At 39.8% G+C, this 18,764-nt stretch overlaps 1 protein-coding gene across 1 annotated transcript in view; it reads left to right on the top strand.

Annotated features, from left to right (window-relative positions):
* EXO1 (exonuclease 1) overlaps window positions 1-17,881 on the top strand; it is a 41,384-nt gene extending 23,503 nt beyond the window's left edge. The window contains exons 11-15 of the mRNA XM_043567609.1: window positions 692-935; window positions 5,973-6,753; window positions 10,199-10,300; window positions 13,968-14,161; window positions 16,574-17,881. Coding sequence (XP_043423544.1) covers window positions 692-935; window positions 5,973-6,753; window positions 10,199-10,300; window positions 13,968-14,161; window positions 16,574-16,715 — 1,463 coding nt within the window. The 3' untranslated portion in view covers window positions 16,716-17,881. The remainder of the gene's footprint in view (window positions 1-691; window positions 936-5,972; window positions 6,754-10,198; window positions 10,301-13,967; window positions 14,162-16,573) is intronic.
* Window positions 17,882-18,764: the final 883 nt, after the last annotated feature.

The following is an 18,764-nucleotide window of genomic DNA, read 5'->3' as shown; positions in this document are numbered from 1 at the left end:
CCTATTGTATTACTTAGTCTTATGATTTATTCTAATGCCATAGAATACATTTGTCACACAGGTTTCTAGGGCCCCATAACTTGGTAATGAGGGTCAGAACTGGAGCGTAGATTACTTCACAACACGACAGTCACATATACTTCCGAGACTGTAACGTATGGACGGTGTGTAGAAATGGCTGCTGGTTTTATTGGAACATTTTATTTATCTATTTATTTAGTTAGTTAGTTAAAGCACAAGCAGGAGAGGGGCAGAGAGAGAGGGAGACACAGAATCCAAAGCAGGCTCCAGGCTCTGAGCTGTCTTATTGGAACATTTTAAAAGTCAAACACTAAATCATATATTGGCATATAAATTGCCTTAATTTCTTTTTTCATTCAAAATCAAGCCTTTAGTATAATAAGTATATAGCCTTACAGAATTGATCGTATCCTGAAACTTTGGTTTCAGTAATTTCACATAAAATCATAAAAACAAATGGACATTAAATCTTAACTAATTTGTGAAATTGTAAACCACAGCTTAAGGGAATTTCCTTTTTCTTCTAAGTCATTCTTGTATCTCCTTTTGGGATGCACTGTTAAAGAAATAAGACTTCATCCTTAAGCCGTGAGATGTGGGCTGTAACATCAAGGCTGAGTCTGCACACGGCAGGCACAAAGATTTACGGACTGTTTTCGTTTCTGTTTAGAGGAGCTGTCAGAAGACGACCTGTTGAGTCAGTATTCCCTTTCATTCACAAAGAAGACCAAGAAAAGTAACTGTGAAGCTCATAAATCATTGAACTCTGAAATGCTCATGCCTGACCTGGTAGATGGAACTACTGTTAAAAAAAACATCAGCGCACCACCTACGACAAGAAATAAATTTGCAGCATTTTTACAGAGAAAAAATGAAGAAAGTGGCGCGGTTGTGGTTCCAGGGACAAGAAGCAGGTACAGTTTATCTACAGGATGTTGTGTGTCTGTTGTATTATCTACTCTGTTGATACTTATTTCAGCTGTCTTAAAGAAGCAGTCCATGGAGTAGGCGTGGGCGTGGCTTAATCCCTTGACCATTTGTATCACGTGTAGCTGTAGTCCCGACGTAAATGCACAGCTCTTGTCGTGCGGAAGCAAAATAAGAACTGTCGACTTATTATATTTTGCATTAGAAAAATTCTCTTGTTTTGGAGGGTCCCCTGCTTCTTTGTTTCTACTTTTTTTAAGAGCTAAAAACAGTTTGGCAGGGTATTTTTATTATTATTTTGAGCACTTATTTTTTTTATTTTTTTAATTTACATCCAAGTTAATTGGCATCTAGTACAACAATGATTTCAGGGGTAGATTCCTGAATGTCCCTTACCCATTTGGCCCATCCCCCCCACACACAACCCCTCTCTAATAACCCTCTGTTTGTTCTCCATATTTAAGAGTCTTTTATGTTTTGTCCCCTCCCTGTTTTTATATTATTTTTGCTTCCCTTCCCTTGTGTTCATCTGTTCTGTGTCTTAAAGTCCTCATATGAGTGAAGTCATATGATATTTGTCTTTCTCTAATTTCACTTAGCATAATACCCTCTAGTTCCATCCAAGTAGCTGCAAATAGCAAGGTTTCATTCTTTTTGATCGCCAAGTAATACTCCATTACATATTATATATACCACATCTTCTTTATCCATTCATCCATCAATGGACATTTGGGCTCTTTCCATACTTTGGCTATTGTTGATAGTGCTGCTATAAACATCGGGGTGCATGTGTCCCTTCGAAACAGCACACCTGTATCCCATGAATAAATGCCTAGTAATGCAATCGCATCTCCCTGATGATGAATGATGTAGAGCATTTTTTCATGTGTCAGTTGGCCATCTGGATGTCTTTGGCGAAGTGTCTATTCATGTGTTTTGCCCATTTCTTCACTGGATTATTTGTTTTTTGGGTGTTGAGTTTAATAAGTTTTTTATAGATTTTGTATGCAAGGTATTTTTAGAAGTACATTTAAATACAGATGACTATAGAGCTCTAATATTAATTGAAAACCAATACCACACTAAGCATTGGGTTACAAAAATGAGAGACCTAGTATTTGTTGAGAAGCTTATACTCCAGTTGCAAAAATAGATCTGTAAAGGAAATCTATACAGTGTGGTAGGTACAGTGACAGAAGTATGCCTGAGGTGTTCTGGGGGCATTAAATGGACGTCTCATGCGGATTGGGTGGTTGGAAAGGGTCAGAAGGAAGGGGCAGGGGTCAGGTGCCATTACAAAGAATGCAGCCTCTACCTTCCCAGTAGAGGCAGGCAGCTTGGGCAGAGGCATGGAGCTGGGCAACGGCATGGGGCAGGCATGGGGACAGCTTCTTGCTGTTAGTCGCTCTTATTCGCTGCCAAAATGCAAGTCTGGAAGGATGCTGAGGGAGCAGAAATAGGCACAAGGCCAGTTCAGTTTGCAAGCCAGGCTAAGGAACTTCTCATCTTTAGAGGTGACAGGAGATATTTGGAGGGTTTTGATCAGGGTAGGGTATGACTTGATCACACCTGCTTTTGATGGACCACTCCAAGTGTGCCATGAAGGATGGATTCTAGAAGGCCAAAGTGGAACAGAAAGATTGGGTAGGCTGTTCTGTAGTCCCTGTGAGTGATGATGAGATTTTGGGGTCAGGATAATGTAGGGGTCTGGAGTTTATACCCTGGGATTGGACCGCCTCGATTTGAATCCCATCCTGTTCACTCATGAGATGTTTGACTTAGGTAAGCGGACTTCTGGGTGCTTCAGTTCCCTCTTTTTTTTTTTTTTTAATGTTTATTTTTGAGAGAGAGAAAGAGAGCATGTGCATGAGTGGATGTGGGGACCAGAGAGAGCAGGGAGAGAAGTCCAAGCAGGCTCTGGTACTGCCTAAAACAGTACCTGACAGATGATCAGTACACAATGAATAGCTCTTATTCTGTTGTTGGGGTGGTGAAGTCACAACGAGCAACAGGACGTCTCAGTGTCGAAAGTTATGTGGGCACATGAGGTAGCAACTCTGAGAACTGAGCAGCCCCCGCATTCCCCTAGGAGACTTGGAGAGGCTGTTGTCTTCAAGTGTATACACCAGGCTGAGCCAGGCTGTCTGACCATGACTGTGGGAAGTGGGCGGGAAGGAACCACCCACTGCTCCTCTCCCATCAGGCCTTCTCGAGGGAACAGCCACGTCCCAATTAAAGGATCATTTTGATTCTGCCTTTCCTAGTCACTGTCATTAAAGATGGCATTACCAGTGCAGCGATGAAAAAGGAGGCTGCCAAAGATGAAGAAGGCTCTGGATGATACACACTGATTAATAACATTCTAGAAAGTTGGCTTTTCTTACTTGGAGAAATTTTTAGAACTTGCGTTTTGTTTTTCCATGTGGGAGAAAATAAAATTTCCCTTTTCTGTCACTCAGTGCCCACCTCTTCTTCGAGGACGGGCTAATGAGAACAGAGTTCGCATGTCTCTGCAGGCCTCACCTAGTCACCAGCGAAGCTTATTCAAATTTCCATTCACAGCTGCACATCGCTGCTTTAATAGTTTAGGTAGATGTGGCACTGATAAATTGTTGAGAGATGTTCGGAAAAATAACAGTTTTTTTCTGTCACTTTCCTATGAAATAATTGTAAGTCTCTACAGTTTTCTGACCTGGGTGGTATAACAACATCTAATAACAACTGAGTGTTAGGAAGTTGGTATTCATAGCTAATTTTCAAAGTTCTTTAACATACTCTCTTCCTCCTTTCAGCAAAATTATGAGACATTCAGGGTTGGTGTTATTTTCTCCATTTTGGGTTAAGACATTCAGGCTCCAAGAGGTTTAAAAAAAAAAAAAAAAAAAAAAAACTTTCCCAGGGTGGCATAGTTAGGACTGGCAATGGGAGAGGTCCTGGTCCTCAGCATGGTGGGTGGAAAGGAGCACGTGATCTGATCGGCCTAGATGTGAATTCACACTGTGTCATCACATTAATTGAGTGATCCAGGGCACCTGGGTGGTTCAGTCATAAGAGTGTCTGACTCTTGGTTTTGGCTCAGGTCATGATCTCACAATTTTGTGAGTTCGAGCCCTGCGTCTGGCTCTATGCTGACAGCTCAGCGCCTGCTTGGGATTCTCTCTCACCCTCTCTCTGGCCCTCCGGTGCTTGCACTGTCTCTCTCTTAAAATAAATAAATGAATTTTTTAAAAAAATGTAATCGAGTGATCTTTCACACCATTGAATTTCCCTGAGCCTATTTCTTTATAAAATATGGATCAGCTGTTCTGAAGACTAGCAGAAGTATATCAAGCACCTGACACAGTGCCCAGTCAGTAATATATCTGCGAGAATTTATCATCACCCCACTCTTTAATGTGATTTGTATTTAATGTAATATCACCCCACTACATTAATCTAATGCAACAGGAGGTATTAAATATGCCAAAGTTTGTCTTCATCCTGTCTGCTTGTTTAGAAGTCTGTTTTAACTCTTTTATTATATAGATACTTATCCTAGAAACATGCCAGTTTATCTTTTGAGATCTAGAAATATAAATTAAGCAACAACATACACTAATTGGGAAGAGGTAGCCATGATCTGGGAGGAGTTCTGGGTTTTAATTCTGCTCTCTTGCTGATTAATTTTATAACCTTGGGCACTGTCACTATAACTTTTCTTACCTATGAAATCATACCTAGAAGAATACTTGGATATCATAGGGGTTATTATTTAAAAATGAATTATGTAATCAGATCTAGGAGCTGTTTTGTGCTTAGTGACTAGCCTCGTAAGACCTTTCCTTCCTGCCCTGTACCCACACCTCAGCTGGGGATTAGACGAAGGATAGAGAGGGTATTGTTACTCTCTAGCATTTAGTACATATTCTGTTTATCATCTTGGATTTGAACTAATTAAAGCAGTAATTTCTCTTTAGGTTTCATATTTATCTGATCATATACTCTGGGAATTTCCTTTTTAACCTAAAAACTCTCTGAATATATCTTCTCTGTAAGGATACTCATCTTTCTTTTCTATTGGAGTGTTTATAAGTGATGTTTTAAAGCTGCCAGACTGAGTAAAACCTCTTATTAATACAGAATTTAATGATTGATGGTGAGGGGCACCTGGGTGGCTCAGTTGGTTAAGCGTCCGACTTCAGCTCACGGTCCATGAGTTCAAGCCCCCAGTCAGGCTCTGTGCTGACAGTTTGGAGCCTGGAGCCTGCTTCAGATTCTATCTTTCCCTCCTCCCTCCCCGACTCGTGCTTGGTCTCTCGGTCTCTCTCTCTCAAAAATTAATAAACATTTAAAAAAATTTATAAAAAAAAATGATGGTGAAAGTCATAACCTCACATAGTTAAAATAGTGTGAAAGTTTATAGGATATTTATTTTAAAAGCCAGTAGAGTATGGACCACTACAAGTTCCCAGATGATTCACTACGATGGACTAAGCCAAGATAAAGAGTAAATGACTAAATTTTTTTATTTTGCATTTACAAAGTAAGAGACCAGTAGTTGTAAATTGTCCTTTCTGTTGCATATTTCCATATCTCCTCAAATATTTGACTGTCAGCCGTGTGTTAGCCACTATTGTAGGTACTGTGGAGGACACAATGGCTTGGATGGTAGCTGTCCTCAAGGAGCTTCTGGTCTGTTGGGACCAGTCTATTCAGTGAAGGTTAGGGGAAAGGATACCTATATGATGATGAGGTATAGATAAATTATGCCAGTTCCAAATACACGTATGTAGAGAGGACTGCTTCTAGGAAATCCTGTCTACAACTTCAGGATTTCAAATAAATTTCTAAATGTGTGAATGTTGTTATAATCAAAATTTAAACTTTCAAGAACGGTTTTCTCTTTATTTATGAAATTATGTATTTAGGAGACTTTTTCTTGAAGAAACAAGACCATTTTTCCATTTTTCATTATCTGAATCTTATCACCTTTGTGAGAAAACTCTGAAACATTTATGCATTCTTTGTATTGTTTTTTTTGTTAGGTTTTTTTGCAGTTCTCTGGATTCCGCCAACTGTGTATCAGCGAAAGCAGGCGGTGAGCCCCCAGAAAAAAGTGCTGTCACAGATGAAGAGGCCAGTGTAGCTGAACCAGATCGTCAGGATGGCAAGAAGCTGGCTGGTCCAGATGGAGCACATAATTCAGATGATGAGGTTCCAGATGAAAGTTCTATCGCAGATGAAGAGACCAGTGTAGCTGAACCAGATCGTGAGGATGGCAAGAAGCTGGCTGGTCCGGATGGAGCATATAATTCAGATGATGAGGTTCCAGATGAAAGTTCTATCGCAGATGAAGAGACCAGTGTAGATAAATCAGACTGTCAGGATGGCAAGAAGCTGGCTGGTCCGGATGGAGCATATAATTCAGGTGATCAGGTTCCAGACAGTGCAACTATGATTGCTGATGACACTCTATGTTTGGAGACCAGCGAATTCACAAGGACCATCTCACCACCCACCCTGGGGACACTCAGAAATTGTTTTAGCTGGTCTGGAAGTCTTGGAGATTTTTCACGAACTTCAAGCCCCTCTCCAGGCGCAGCACTGCAGCAGTTCCGGAGAAGGACCGATCCCCTCACTGTGGCACCGGACCAGAGGGAAGCGTCTGCTGTGTCCCAGCTAAAGAGTGAGGAGTCTGGTGATGGAGCGCCTCCCGTGCGGGCAGCGGCTTGGTGTCCAAAGTCTCAAGGAAGCCCAGAACTGTCACCACACAATTTAAATGTGTCAAAACTGTCTCAGCCTTCCAGTAAGGATTCCGATTCAGAGGTAAGTCACATTATGAAGCCTTTGTTTTCAAATCCATACATAAGAGAAGATCTGGTATTAATCAGATCACTGGGGAAATTTTGCCTACGTTACGGAAATAATTGGCTGTCTTAATGTTTTTTTTTTTTTTAAGTTTACTTTTTTATTTTGAGAGAGAGCATGCACGCAAGTGTGGGAAGGGCAGAGAGAGACAGAGAGAGAGAGTCCCAAGCAGGCCCTGTACTGTCAGCACAGAGCTGGATGTGGGGCTCAATCTCAAAAACCGTGAGATCATGATGTGAGCTGAAATCGTGAGTCTGAGGCTTAACTGACCGAGCCAGCCAGGCACTCCTGCTGTCTGAATTTTTTATTCTAGGTCTTACTGTGTAGAAATTTCACATTTTATTCATTGTAAGGACTTCTCTGTATGCTTAATACTTTAAACTCTTGGTACATTCAATCTAACTCTATCTCCTGAGTTACTTACATACTATGGAACAGTTAAGACGTAAGCAGAATGGTAACTTACAATACATTTAATATTTAATTCCTTAATATACTTTTGGATTCAAATAACATTTGAAACCTTATAAGTAAATGGCCTTATTTTTTTTTTTTAATTTTTTTTTTTCAACGTTTATTTATTTTTGGGACTGAGAGAGACAGAGCATGAACGGGGGAGGGGCAGAGAGAGAGGGAGACACAGAATCGGAAACAGGCTCCAGGCTCTGAGCCATCAGCCCAGAGCCCGACACGGGGCTCAAACTCACGGACCGCGAGATCGTGACCTGGCTGAAGTCGGACGCTTAACCGACTGCACCACCCAGGCGCCCCAGTAAATGGCCTTATTAATTTGACGATGTTCATCTTAAGGTTTTAGTACTTAGAAATATATTTTCATTTACCCTTCTTAGTCCTGCTAAACTTCCCCTTTCTAACAAAACAAAATGGTAATGCATGTGATTTTGTCATTGTTTTAAGTTAATAAAAGCATCCTAACCATTTTTTTCCCTTGTTTATGAAATATCTTTTAGTCTGACTTAAAGCTTCAAATATGTACTGCTCATAAGATGCCGTGATGTTGTAAAATGACATGACAACAGAATAGCTTCCTTTACATCTGAGTTACCTCAGATTTACCAATATAACATACTTCGTTTTATCTTCACCACCTGTAATTACCAAGTTATAAGAACGGTTATAGCCGCGGTACTACTTGAGAGAATTTTGATAATCCTCAATTTTGGAGTGTGTGTATCAGGATAGCTTGTATTTATCAAAAGGAAAATATTTTATTCAAGTTTCCAAAGGAAACTTGAGTTGTATTGGACTCAAAGTGAAGAAAAAAGCTAACTTACAATGTGAGAACAAATTGTTTTCATTTAGAGAAAGCTGAAATCAGTTAATATGTTGAATTCAAACTGTTCCCTGCGGTATTGAAGTGTGAAGACTAGGCCAGGCCACCCCTGGGCTGCCTTGGAGACGTGTGCTTTTCTTCTTCCTTTCGTTTGCTTTGCCCTCAGTTCATCCATACTGGTCTGCAACACTCTTTCTGTTTCTTTTAATATCCATTTTAGGGGCGCCTGGGTGGCTCATTTAGTTAAAGCATCTGACTCCGGCTCAGGTCGTGATCCCACGGTTCGTGAGTCTGAGCCCCACATCAGGCTCTCTGCTGTCAGTGCAGAGCCCGCTTTGGATCCTCAGTCCCCCTCTCCCTCATCCTCCCCCGCTCACGCGCTCTCAAAAATAAACATTTGAAAACAATACTATAGGGGTGCCTGGGTGGCTCAGTCGGTTAAGCATCCGACTTCGGCTCAGGTCATGATCTCGCGGTCCGTGGGTTCAAGCCCCGCGTCGGGCTCTGTGCTGACAGCTCAGAGCCTGGAGCCTGTTTCAGATTCTGTCTCCCTCTCTCTCTGACCCTGCCCCGTTCATGCTGTGTCCCTCTCTGTCTCAAAAATAAATAAACGTTAAAAAAAAAAAATTAAAAACAATACTACAATCCTCCCTTTTAACACCATCCTTTTCATTCTGTACTGCATACTGCATTTGCCCTTGGCCCCATTTGGGTGCCAACACAGTAGCTGTCTCTTGAACATCTTTCATGAAAACGTCATCTATTTATGAGACTACTCTTAGGTCTGCTGAGCTCTTTCAAGGCAAGTGCTTTCTCCTTTTTCAACAGACATCTTCCTGTTTCACTTTGTAATCTTTTAGCCATGTGTTGCTGAGAAGCATACCAGTTCACAGGCTGTGGGCTGGTCATGCTGATGAACTTTCCACATTTCTGTCTTCTAGCTAACCATTTTTTGTATTAATCAGTTACAGAGACATGAACCCTCTTCTCCCTTCCTCCCCCACAAAAACAACTACCCACCTAAACTAGAAATCATTCATTAAGTCCTCTCTTGCCACCAGATGGAGTAAACTCCTGTTAGGATAAATGAATTGTTAATTCTCAAAGAATTAGAACACTAACAGTTAACATAAAATTACATAATCTTTCGTTGTTTCAGAAAGCCACAGTGCCACTGGGCTTCATCTTTAATATTAGTTTTTACCGCGTGGCTCTGAAGAAAATATTTCTGTATTGGGGCCTTCCATTGGTAGTTCACTGTGAAAAGCAACAATCTTAGATTCTGTGTGTATTGAGTTCACTGACCCTATTTGAGGTGAATTAATCTTTTGGCCTTACTCATGACCTTTATTTTAAGAAATGATTTAACATCTGAAACTAATGTAACATGTGTCGACTAAAAAAAAATAAGAAAGAAAAATAAGCAAATGATTTATCCCTGAGTCACCACTACTGTTAACTATGAGCAAGGAATATTAGAGTTTCTGAAAATTACAGTCATGTTAATGGAGTATTTTTCACTTTGGGATTATTTTTTAAGTATATAATACTCTAAAGAATCCCAAAATAAATTGAAAAAAAAAAATCCTCTTGAAAAATGCAGAAATGTAAAGTCTTCATTCATTGTCCTTTTTTTTATTTGAGTTTCGTGGGAATCCAGATTTTTCTGTGTAAAGAAAAGCTTTATATGATGGGATAGGGCAGAGGTTAGATCTCAGTGGCATTGGGAAAAGTAACTGCATTTGACGCAATATTACTCTACTTCTTGAAAGCAGATGCCTTTTTTTTTTTTTCTTTAATGTTGAATGTGTTCCACAATTAAAGATTTGGCTGTACTGGTTCAGCTTTTTGTAGCTAGTAGTTTACAAAACCTATTAGCCGAGCTTGGGTAAGCAATACTACTACGTCAGGAGACTTTTGTCTAATCAGAGTCAGCATTTTGACAGGCTCCTGAAAGGGTTAGAAAAAGTCTTCAAATTCAAATGTATCGTTTCTTTTATACAATTTACTTGAGGTAAAACATTTTGCTAGTTTGTTGAATATTGGTTAGTTGTCATAAAAAAAATCCATAGTAAAAATCTTATTTTATTTTTTTATTGGGGAATCTAGGAATCTGACTGCAATAATAAGTCATTTGAGGATCAAGGTAATCTGAAATCCAAGCTACATTTATCTCAGTATTCAAGAAAAGTCACACTTCTAAAAAACAAGGTAAAACAAACATCTAATTTTTTTAAATTTCAGAAGCAGTCTATGTTTATTACCAAAAAATGAGAAATATCAACAGAATTAAAAATGAAAATGTGTATATTTTAATTTACAGGAGAAATGTTTACTTTCAGTCCTTCTAGGGCCATGTTTATGCCTGATTGTAGGTGGTAAAGTTGTTGAAGAAACCCTTATCTTCTGCACTATAAACCTCTTTTTCTCATGTGCTTCTGCAGTGTTACTTATGATGACTGAGTAATAGCCATTGGATGAGTGTAGCCAATCCTCTATGTTTGTCATTTAACTAAACATTTTTTGCAGTAGCAGACAAGACTGCAACCAAGAACTTGTGGATAAATATTTACGTGCCGTTCTTGATTATTTCATAGGGATGAATTCCATGGAGTGGTATTGCTAGTCTAAAGGCACCAGAATTAGAGCTTTGATATATATTGCCAAAAGACCTTCTAGAAACTGTATATCCGATAAGTCAGGTTACTTTTTTTATCAAGATACATAAATATTTGCGTGACTGCAAAAGGAAACCTCACAAGCTAAAGCATATTTTATGTATAAAGTGTTCTACCCATTAATATGAAAAATGCTAATTTCTAACTCAAAAATGTACAAGGGACATATATAGTACAAAAGAAAAAGTATAAATGGTTGGTTAACACATAAAAGCATGTTCAACCTCATTAGTAATCAAATAATGCAAATTAAAATAATGAAACATAATTTCTTACCGCTCAGATTTTCAAAAAATATTTTTAGTTGTACTCATTTTTATAAGACTATAGCGAGACAAATAAACATATTAATTGTGTATAAATTGCTCTGCCATTTCAGGAAAGCAATTTGAATGAGTTTAAATAATTCAACCCAATTTAAATAATTCAAGTTCCAATTCTAGAACTTGTCTAAGGAAATCATGAGAGTTTAAGTACATGAACACTTGGGGCACCTGGGTGGCTTGTTGGTGAAGCGACCGACTCTTGATTTCGACTCGGGTCATGATCTCATCGTTTGTGACTTTGAGCCTCAAGTCGGGCTCTGTATTGACAGCATGGAGCCTGATTGGGATATTCTCTCTCTCTCTCTTTCCCTCCCTCCCTCTCTCCCCCTCCCCCTCCCCCTCCCTCTCTCCCTCTCTCCCTCTCTCCCCCTCCCCCTCTCCCCCTCCCCTTCTCCCCCTCCCTCTCTCCCTCCCCCTCCCTCTCTCCCCTTCTCCCCCCTCCCCCTCTCCCCCTCCCCCTCTCCCCTCCCCTTCTCCCCCTCCCCCTCTCCCTCCCCCTCCCTCTCTCCCCCCTCCCCTCCCCCTCTCTCCCCCTCCCCCTCCCCCTCTCCCTCCCCCTCCCTCTCTCCCTCTCTCCCTCTCTCTCTCCCTCTCTCCCTCTCTCCCTCTCTCCCTCTCCCTCTCTCTCTCCCTCTCTCTCTCCCTCTCCCTCCCTCTCCCTCCCTCTCCCTCCCTCTCCTCTCCCTTTCTCCCTCTCCCTTTCTCCCTCTCCCTTTCTCCCTCTCCCTCTCCCTCTCTCTCCCTCTCTCTCCCTCTCTCTCCCTCTCTCTCCCTCTCTCTCCCTCCCTGTCCCTCTCTCTCCCTCTCTCACAGCCTCTCCCCTGCTTGTGCTGTCTCTCTCAAAACAAATAAATAAACATTAAAAAAAAGTACATGAACACTTAGCCTGCATTAGTTACAATAGTGAAAAGTTGAAAATTGCCTATCTAAAAATAAGGGTGAATTATTAAATACATTACTGGTTTTAGCTCTTAGGTGGTAGGAATATAAGTGAATTTTTTTCTGTTGTTTTCCCCTGTTTTTCCATAGTGAACATATTATTTTTCTAGTAGCATAAAAACTTTTTAAAAATTTCAGTAAATGGTCTGCATATCGATTTGAAAGAAGATCCCCCATCTCCTACTATACAAATATAAATCCTAGATATATTAAATATATAAATGTGGAATATGTAAATATAAGATTATTTTGGGGGGCTCCTGGGTGGCTCAGTTGGTTAAACGTCTGACTTAAGCTCAGGTCATGATCTCATAGTTTGTGGGTTTAAGCCCTATGTCAGGTTCTGTGCTGACAACTCAGAGCCTGGAGCCTGCTTTGGATTCTGTGTCTCCCTCTCTATGCCCCTCCCTTGCTCATGTTCTGTCGCTCTTTCTTGCTCAAAAAAAATAAACGTTACAAAAAGATTATTTTTAAATCTTTGAGTGCAAAAGCCTTTTTCAAACATCCTGTCTCAGAAAGGTATCCATGTTTGTTTTTGTTTTAAGTTTATTTTATTTTGAGAGAGAAAGAACAAATAGGGGAGGGTCAGGGGGTTGGCAGAGAGGATCCAAAGTAGGCTCTGTGCTGGTAGCAGAGACCCTAATGTGGGGCTCGAACTCACAAACTGAGGTGACCTGAGCTGAAGTTGGACTTTTAACTAAGCCTTCCAGGCACCTCCATTTTATTTTTGAGTAAAGAGAAAAAACATGGAACGTATGTATGACACGGTATTTTTGTTTAAATATTCACAAATACTCAGGCACACTGTGTTATGTTTATATAATCACAGTAGAAAGTCAGAAAGATACCAAAATTATTTACAGTGACAGGACTGGAAATGTAGAAAGTACTTTCGCAAAAGAAGTTATGTCTGGACATTAAGCCATCTTTTTATTATTATTCTTGCTCTCAGAAGTTGTCAGGGATCTGTCACTCCTGTTTTAGTGAAACTCCCCAGAATTTTCCCCCTTACTCCCCAATATCCATCTTTAATATCTAAAATAAAACCTTTTTTTTTTTTTTTTTAAACACTTATTCCTTTTTGAGAGAGAGAGTGTGAGCGGGGAAGGGGCAAAGCAAGAAGACACAGAATACAAAGCGGGCTCCAGGCTCTGAGCTGTCAACACAGAACCCGACTCGGGACTTGAACTCACAAATCGTGAGATCATGGCCTGAGCCGAAGTCAGACACTTAACCAACTGAGCCACCCAGGCACCCCAAACCTTTTTTTTCCTTAACCTCAAACCTCTCAGAACATTTCTATCTGTTACATAAGTTATATTATTCTCTTTGCCATTTAGTTTCAAAATCTTAGGGTTATCCTTTTTCTTTCTGCCAGCTCGATCCTTCTGCAGGAGATAAAGAAAAACCACCACACATCGGTACCTATCCAAGTTCTAATCTTTCTTTCTTTGTCTTGTTTCTTGCTCTCTCCCTTTTCCCCTCACCAACACCCCAAGACAAGATTTCATCTTTCATGTGTGAACTTTTCCATTCTTCGTACCTCCTCTGGTAGTTGCATCATTCTGAAAGCCTTGTTTTATCTTCCTCACTCTTTACTATCCTAAACAACAACAACAAAATGTTGATGTCTCCATGTTTCCCCCAGGGTAAAAATCAGCCCTTGGATAGAAAAAGCTAAATGTCAGTAGCGATATGTTTGAACAACTTATTCAAAACAAAATTCACTTCTACATGTAAAAAAGAAAACTATCCAAGATACATTACTAAGTAGAATCGAAATATATTAAGTGAACATGTGTACACATTGCTTATCAGTTATTTTTCTGTTCTGTTCTAGTAGAACAGTATCTAGTATCTACAGCTACTAGTTCAAAGTTAACTAAAGGTAGTTGCTTGAACAGAACAGTATTAAAAGGAGCATTTATTCTTCAGATTCCCGGGCTGTATAAATCTAGTTCTGTGGACAATCTTTCTGCGACCAGGATCAAGCCTCTAGTTCCAGCCCGAGCCAGTGGGCTCAGCAAGAAGCCATCAAACATCCAGAAGAGAAATCATCATAATGCAGAGAACAGGCCAGGATTGCAGATAAAAATCAATGAGCTCTGGAAAAATTTTGGATTTAAAAAGTGAGTTGCCGTGTTACTTCTAAGATAGGATAAGTTATTGTTTTTTTGTAACTTCAATTACTTTCTCCCATTTCTTTCTATTTTCATATGAGTCAGTTTTGTTTTCTATTACCCTATAAGAATTATTTTTCTCTATTCTCTTTAGCTCTTTTTAAGTATATTTAATTTTAGTGTCTATGCCTTCTTGTGAAAAGATGCCAGACTGAAAATCCTGAGTTCCTGGTCTGGCTTTGGGGTCTTCTGTTTAAGCAGATTACTTTTTCTGGCCTAAGTGTCTCAGCTTTCTTCTGTTGTCACTCAGGATTGTGATGAGAGTAGGATTGTTCTTGACACGGGGGTGGGAAGATAATGCTGCATCACACTTCTTGATTTAAAGCAATTTGTTTCCCTAGATCATCACATCTAAAGTGGGGAGAATCATCCAGTGTCTATGACGAATGTGTCAGATTTCTAATGTGGGGGGCAGACACGATTTTAATAGAATCGATCTTCTGTATATGTATGTTTTTTGAGCCGTAGTACTTCCTTCTGTTAGACTACAAAATTAGCCTTGGAGTAGCTGTGATTTATAATTAACTTATTCTCTTGTTCTTCTCAATAAAGCCAATGTGCTAAGAGTAGAGGGAGGGAAACTTACGTGGGTGGTGGGATTAAATCTCATCTAATAGAAATGTTGTCACAGTCAGATTAAATGGATGGTATGAGGGGACACGCTTTAAATAAGCAAGTGCCAGACAACTATTTTTTTATTTCGCATCGTGTAGAGTCTAGGATTATACCATATCGCAGCAGTTCTCAAACATTTGCTTCCAGGCACCCTTTACACCCTTAAAAATTACTAAGGGCCCCAAAATACTTCGGTTTACATGATTATACCTGTCAGCACTTAACTATCTTAGAAATTAAAATGGACATTTTAAAATATTTAACAGTGACAAGCCCCTATTGAAATCAATAGTATATTATTACATAAAATAAGTATGGTTTTTTTGCAAATCTTTACTGTGGTTTAACAGGATTGAACTGGATTCTTACGTCTGCTTCTGTGTTCGATCTGTTATGGTAGATTGTTTTGGTTGAAGTATAGGAGTAAAATCTGGCTCCACACATATTTTTGGCTGGGAAACATATAACTTAATAGACTTTTTGTTTAGTTGTAAATTTTCTACTTTGACATTATACCAAAATTCAACAAGTGATGGTTTCTTAAAGGTTGCAGTGTAGAGTCTGAAACTTGTCAGCCAACTTTGCATATTGTTACATTACCATCCATTGGTCCAGATTGCACCTTGAGTGCCTCTTTTATTCATGCATGAAGTGGTCATTTAGGAAATGTTGTCTTACTGAGTTATCTTCCAAATGTTGACACATTTCATTTTACAGTATAAAGAAATCACAATCTTATCAGCAAAGTCTTTAAGTATTAGGAAGTTATCCAAAATCTTAACTTTCTCTTGAAAGCTTGAATTTTATCCTCGGCAACAAATACTGTTAGTCGATTACCTAAATTTGAATAACCCTAATAGCGTCACATGTGCTTTTTTTCCTGGAGCTAACCATCATCATCCTTCAGTACCAACAAAAGTGCCTCCTTGGTTTCCCATTTTCTCACACTAAGAGGTTGAAGGTTGAGATTTAATAAAATTAATGATTTTTACAGCTTTTTTAAGAACATTCTTAAGCGAGACTGGCTTTTTTTAACTACAAGTGCATGGAGCTGGAGAATACAAATACTGCTTGTATTTCTCGTGTAGTTTGGGGCCGCTGTCTTGACTCATGCTAAGTTGCCAGTAGCTTCTACATCAGTTCAGCTTTTGGATGAACACACGTCACCACGGTGGAAAAGGCAGATAAAGTGTAAATATTATTATGAAATAGTTTTGATCTTGTAAACCCCCTGAAATGGTCTTCAGAATTTTTAGGAGACCGTGGGCCATATTTCGAGAACTGCTACTGAAGAGAAATTGAGGGTGCAGAAATATTCCTAAGTGTGTTCCTAATAGGATGTTTATAGACCTAGAGATTTTCAGCAACCCCACCCCCCCCAAAAAAAAAAAGGTTGTGAGGAAGCAGGAGTAAAAGATAGGGCTTAAACCTTATTCATGCTTCACTTACGTTGGTTCTTAGCCAGACTGGAGAAGGGTGCTAAGGAGAAAGGAACTAAATGTTCTTTATTGGAATCATTCTTTCTTAGCTAGTACATATTTAGTAGTGGCCTTGCATCTGCTTTAAAAGGTGATTTAGGAAGCAGGAAGGGGGAACTGAGAAGCAAAACTCACATTTTATTGGGATACTCAGAAGAGAGACAAATTAGAAGGTCTTGTCTTCATATATCTCTCTTTTGTCTAGGTAGACTATTCTCTAATAACTAGTACCCTAAAAACACCAAATTCATTTTCTTGTATTTTGCAGAGATTTTGAAAAGCTTCCTTCTTGTAAGAAGCCAGATCCCCTGTCGCCAGTCAAAGACAACATCCAACTAACTCCAGAAGCAGAAGAGGATATATTTAACAAATCTGAATGCATGCGTGTTCAGAGAGCAATATTCCAATAAATGCAGGCAGCTGGGAGGCTATTGCCTGCAAGACAATCTCTATCAATTTGAAGTGCTGTTTGGGAAAGGGTCAGTTACCAGACTGAAAGATTTATGCATAGATGTAATGCCATTTTTTAAATAGAGTACATTTTGTATATTAACTGTAACTATTTCTTTTGTTCAGCTTTTTATATTTTGTAAGAAGCTAAAATAGAGAAATAATTTTATCTTTGACAGTTTTTGGAAGTTTTGATGTTTTGGGGCAAGGCCCCTGGAATTTAGAAAAATCTACTCTGAAGGTTTCTGTCATGTTGTCAAGTGTAAGGATAGTAAATGAAAAGCCACAATTCTGTAATCATTTTATCCTGGAGGGAATCCCTGTATTTCCTCTCAGGGTTGAATTGGAAATAAAGTTTCTGGAATGGGAGGGGTAGCTGGAAAGGTTAAAGTGTGAGCTGAAAATCCCTTAACTAGAGTCTTAGGTGTGGTGTAAGACACTAAAGCATTAGGGTTGTGAAGAGTACACTCGACAGGGGTGGTCAGGTGTCCCAGACTATGAGTCTGGAGTTCTCTTGTCCAGAAAGAGAGTGGACGCAGAATTGAATACGAGAGGCTAATGTCCAGGAGGAGACAAGAGCCCGGAACAGGGGTTTCGTCTCCATATCTATTGAGCTTATAAGGTTATTACCCATGTGGTGAACGTGAGGAAAACAAGACCTTATACGTGTAAACATGGAGAAAACAATCAGACCGTAATCATTAACTTGTATGTGTAAGAATCAAAAGGTCTAGAGGGCAAATGGAGTTTGTGATCAAGGTATATTGGCTCCAGACGGAAAGCAATTTCCTGCAGGTGATACAACAAGTTACTTGTGATCCCATTACAATATGTCACTAGCTAACCTTGGGTGCTTTTGCCCAGTGGTGGCGGCTTTCCACCCTAAGCTGTTTTTCTAACCCATTTATGTAAGTAGAACCTATTTCCCCACAGTCAGGTACCTAGAAAAAACCAGCCATGCAGGTGAAAAAACCAGCCATGCAGGAGAATATCTGAAGGAAGGAAAACTCTGGCAGGGGGCAGAGGGTTTACCTGAGGTACAGAGGATAAAGGAAAGAGATCCAAATTATTTTAATTTTTAAATAAGATGTGATAGAGGACTCTTGGATAAAGAGTCAGAATGGGAGAAAAAAAAAGTTGTAAGAAACACCATAAAAATTTTTAAAAACCAACAATCTGGAAAAAAAAAACAAATTTGAACTCTATGAATGTTTCCTGTTATAGAACAAATTACGAATGTGAGTCAAACATTGTCTACAAATGTTTATCTCCTTGCCCATTTAAAATGCCACTTAAATGACAGAAAAGGAATAAAACAGTTTAAATCCATAAAGGTTAACCGAGGAAGAGACATCAGGCAAGGAAATAGAAGGATAAGTGGTGAGTGATTTAGCAAAGAAATGATCAATTCTGCAGTGGTAGAAGCCAACAGGAGGCAGACTTCAGATGGGCTCAGCAACTGGCAACACAGCTTCCTTCAAAACCAGGGGCTGGAGGTAAATCTGAAAATGGAGCTGGCTAAAAACATTCAAAACTGGTATAGGAGGGTGGGGAGATGGCAGCCATGCCATGGATTATCAGCCTCCAAATCCCCACATAACCAAGTGGATATCAAAATCAAACACTTATGAACAGCATTACGACACAGGTGATGGAGTTTCCTTAAATCCCAAGATATAAGTGGGTGAAGACAAGCTCCCAACAGCAAGACCACAGAATGGAGAATCAGGAAGGCAACAGGGAGTCTACTGGAGCTGAGAACAGAATTTCAGAATAGCCATTAAAATATAGTAGGTCATGTTGGACCCAGGAAAGCCTTTCCCACTCCCGTGGTAAGTGCTCGGGGCCTGCGTGACCTCTGAAGGAACTAATGCTGACTGGTCCACGTGAACTGTTGCATCTTAGCTGCCGACTTGGCCAAGGCTCCTTCTGGGACAGGGTCCCCCATGGAAGAAAACTGGTGAGAGGAAGCCCAAAATCGAGCAGGACAAACAACAGAAGCAAAGGAG

This window comes from Prionailurus bengalensis, chromosome E4 (assembly GCF_016509475.1).
Source record: "Prionailurus bengalensis isolate Pbe53 chromosome E4, Fcat_Pben_1.1_paternal_pri, whole genome shotgun sequence".
Lineage (NCBI taxonomy): Eukaryota > Metazoa > Chordata > Mammalia > Carnivora > Felidae > Prionailurus > Prionailurus bengalensis.
Note: the sequence above shows the minus strand (reverse complement) of the source record. Positions and strands in the feature narration are given on the sequence as shown.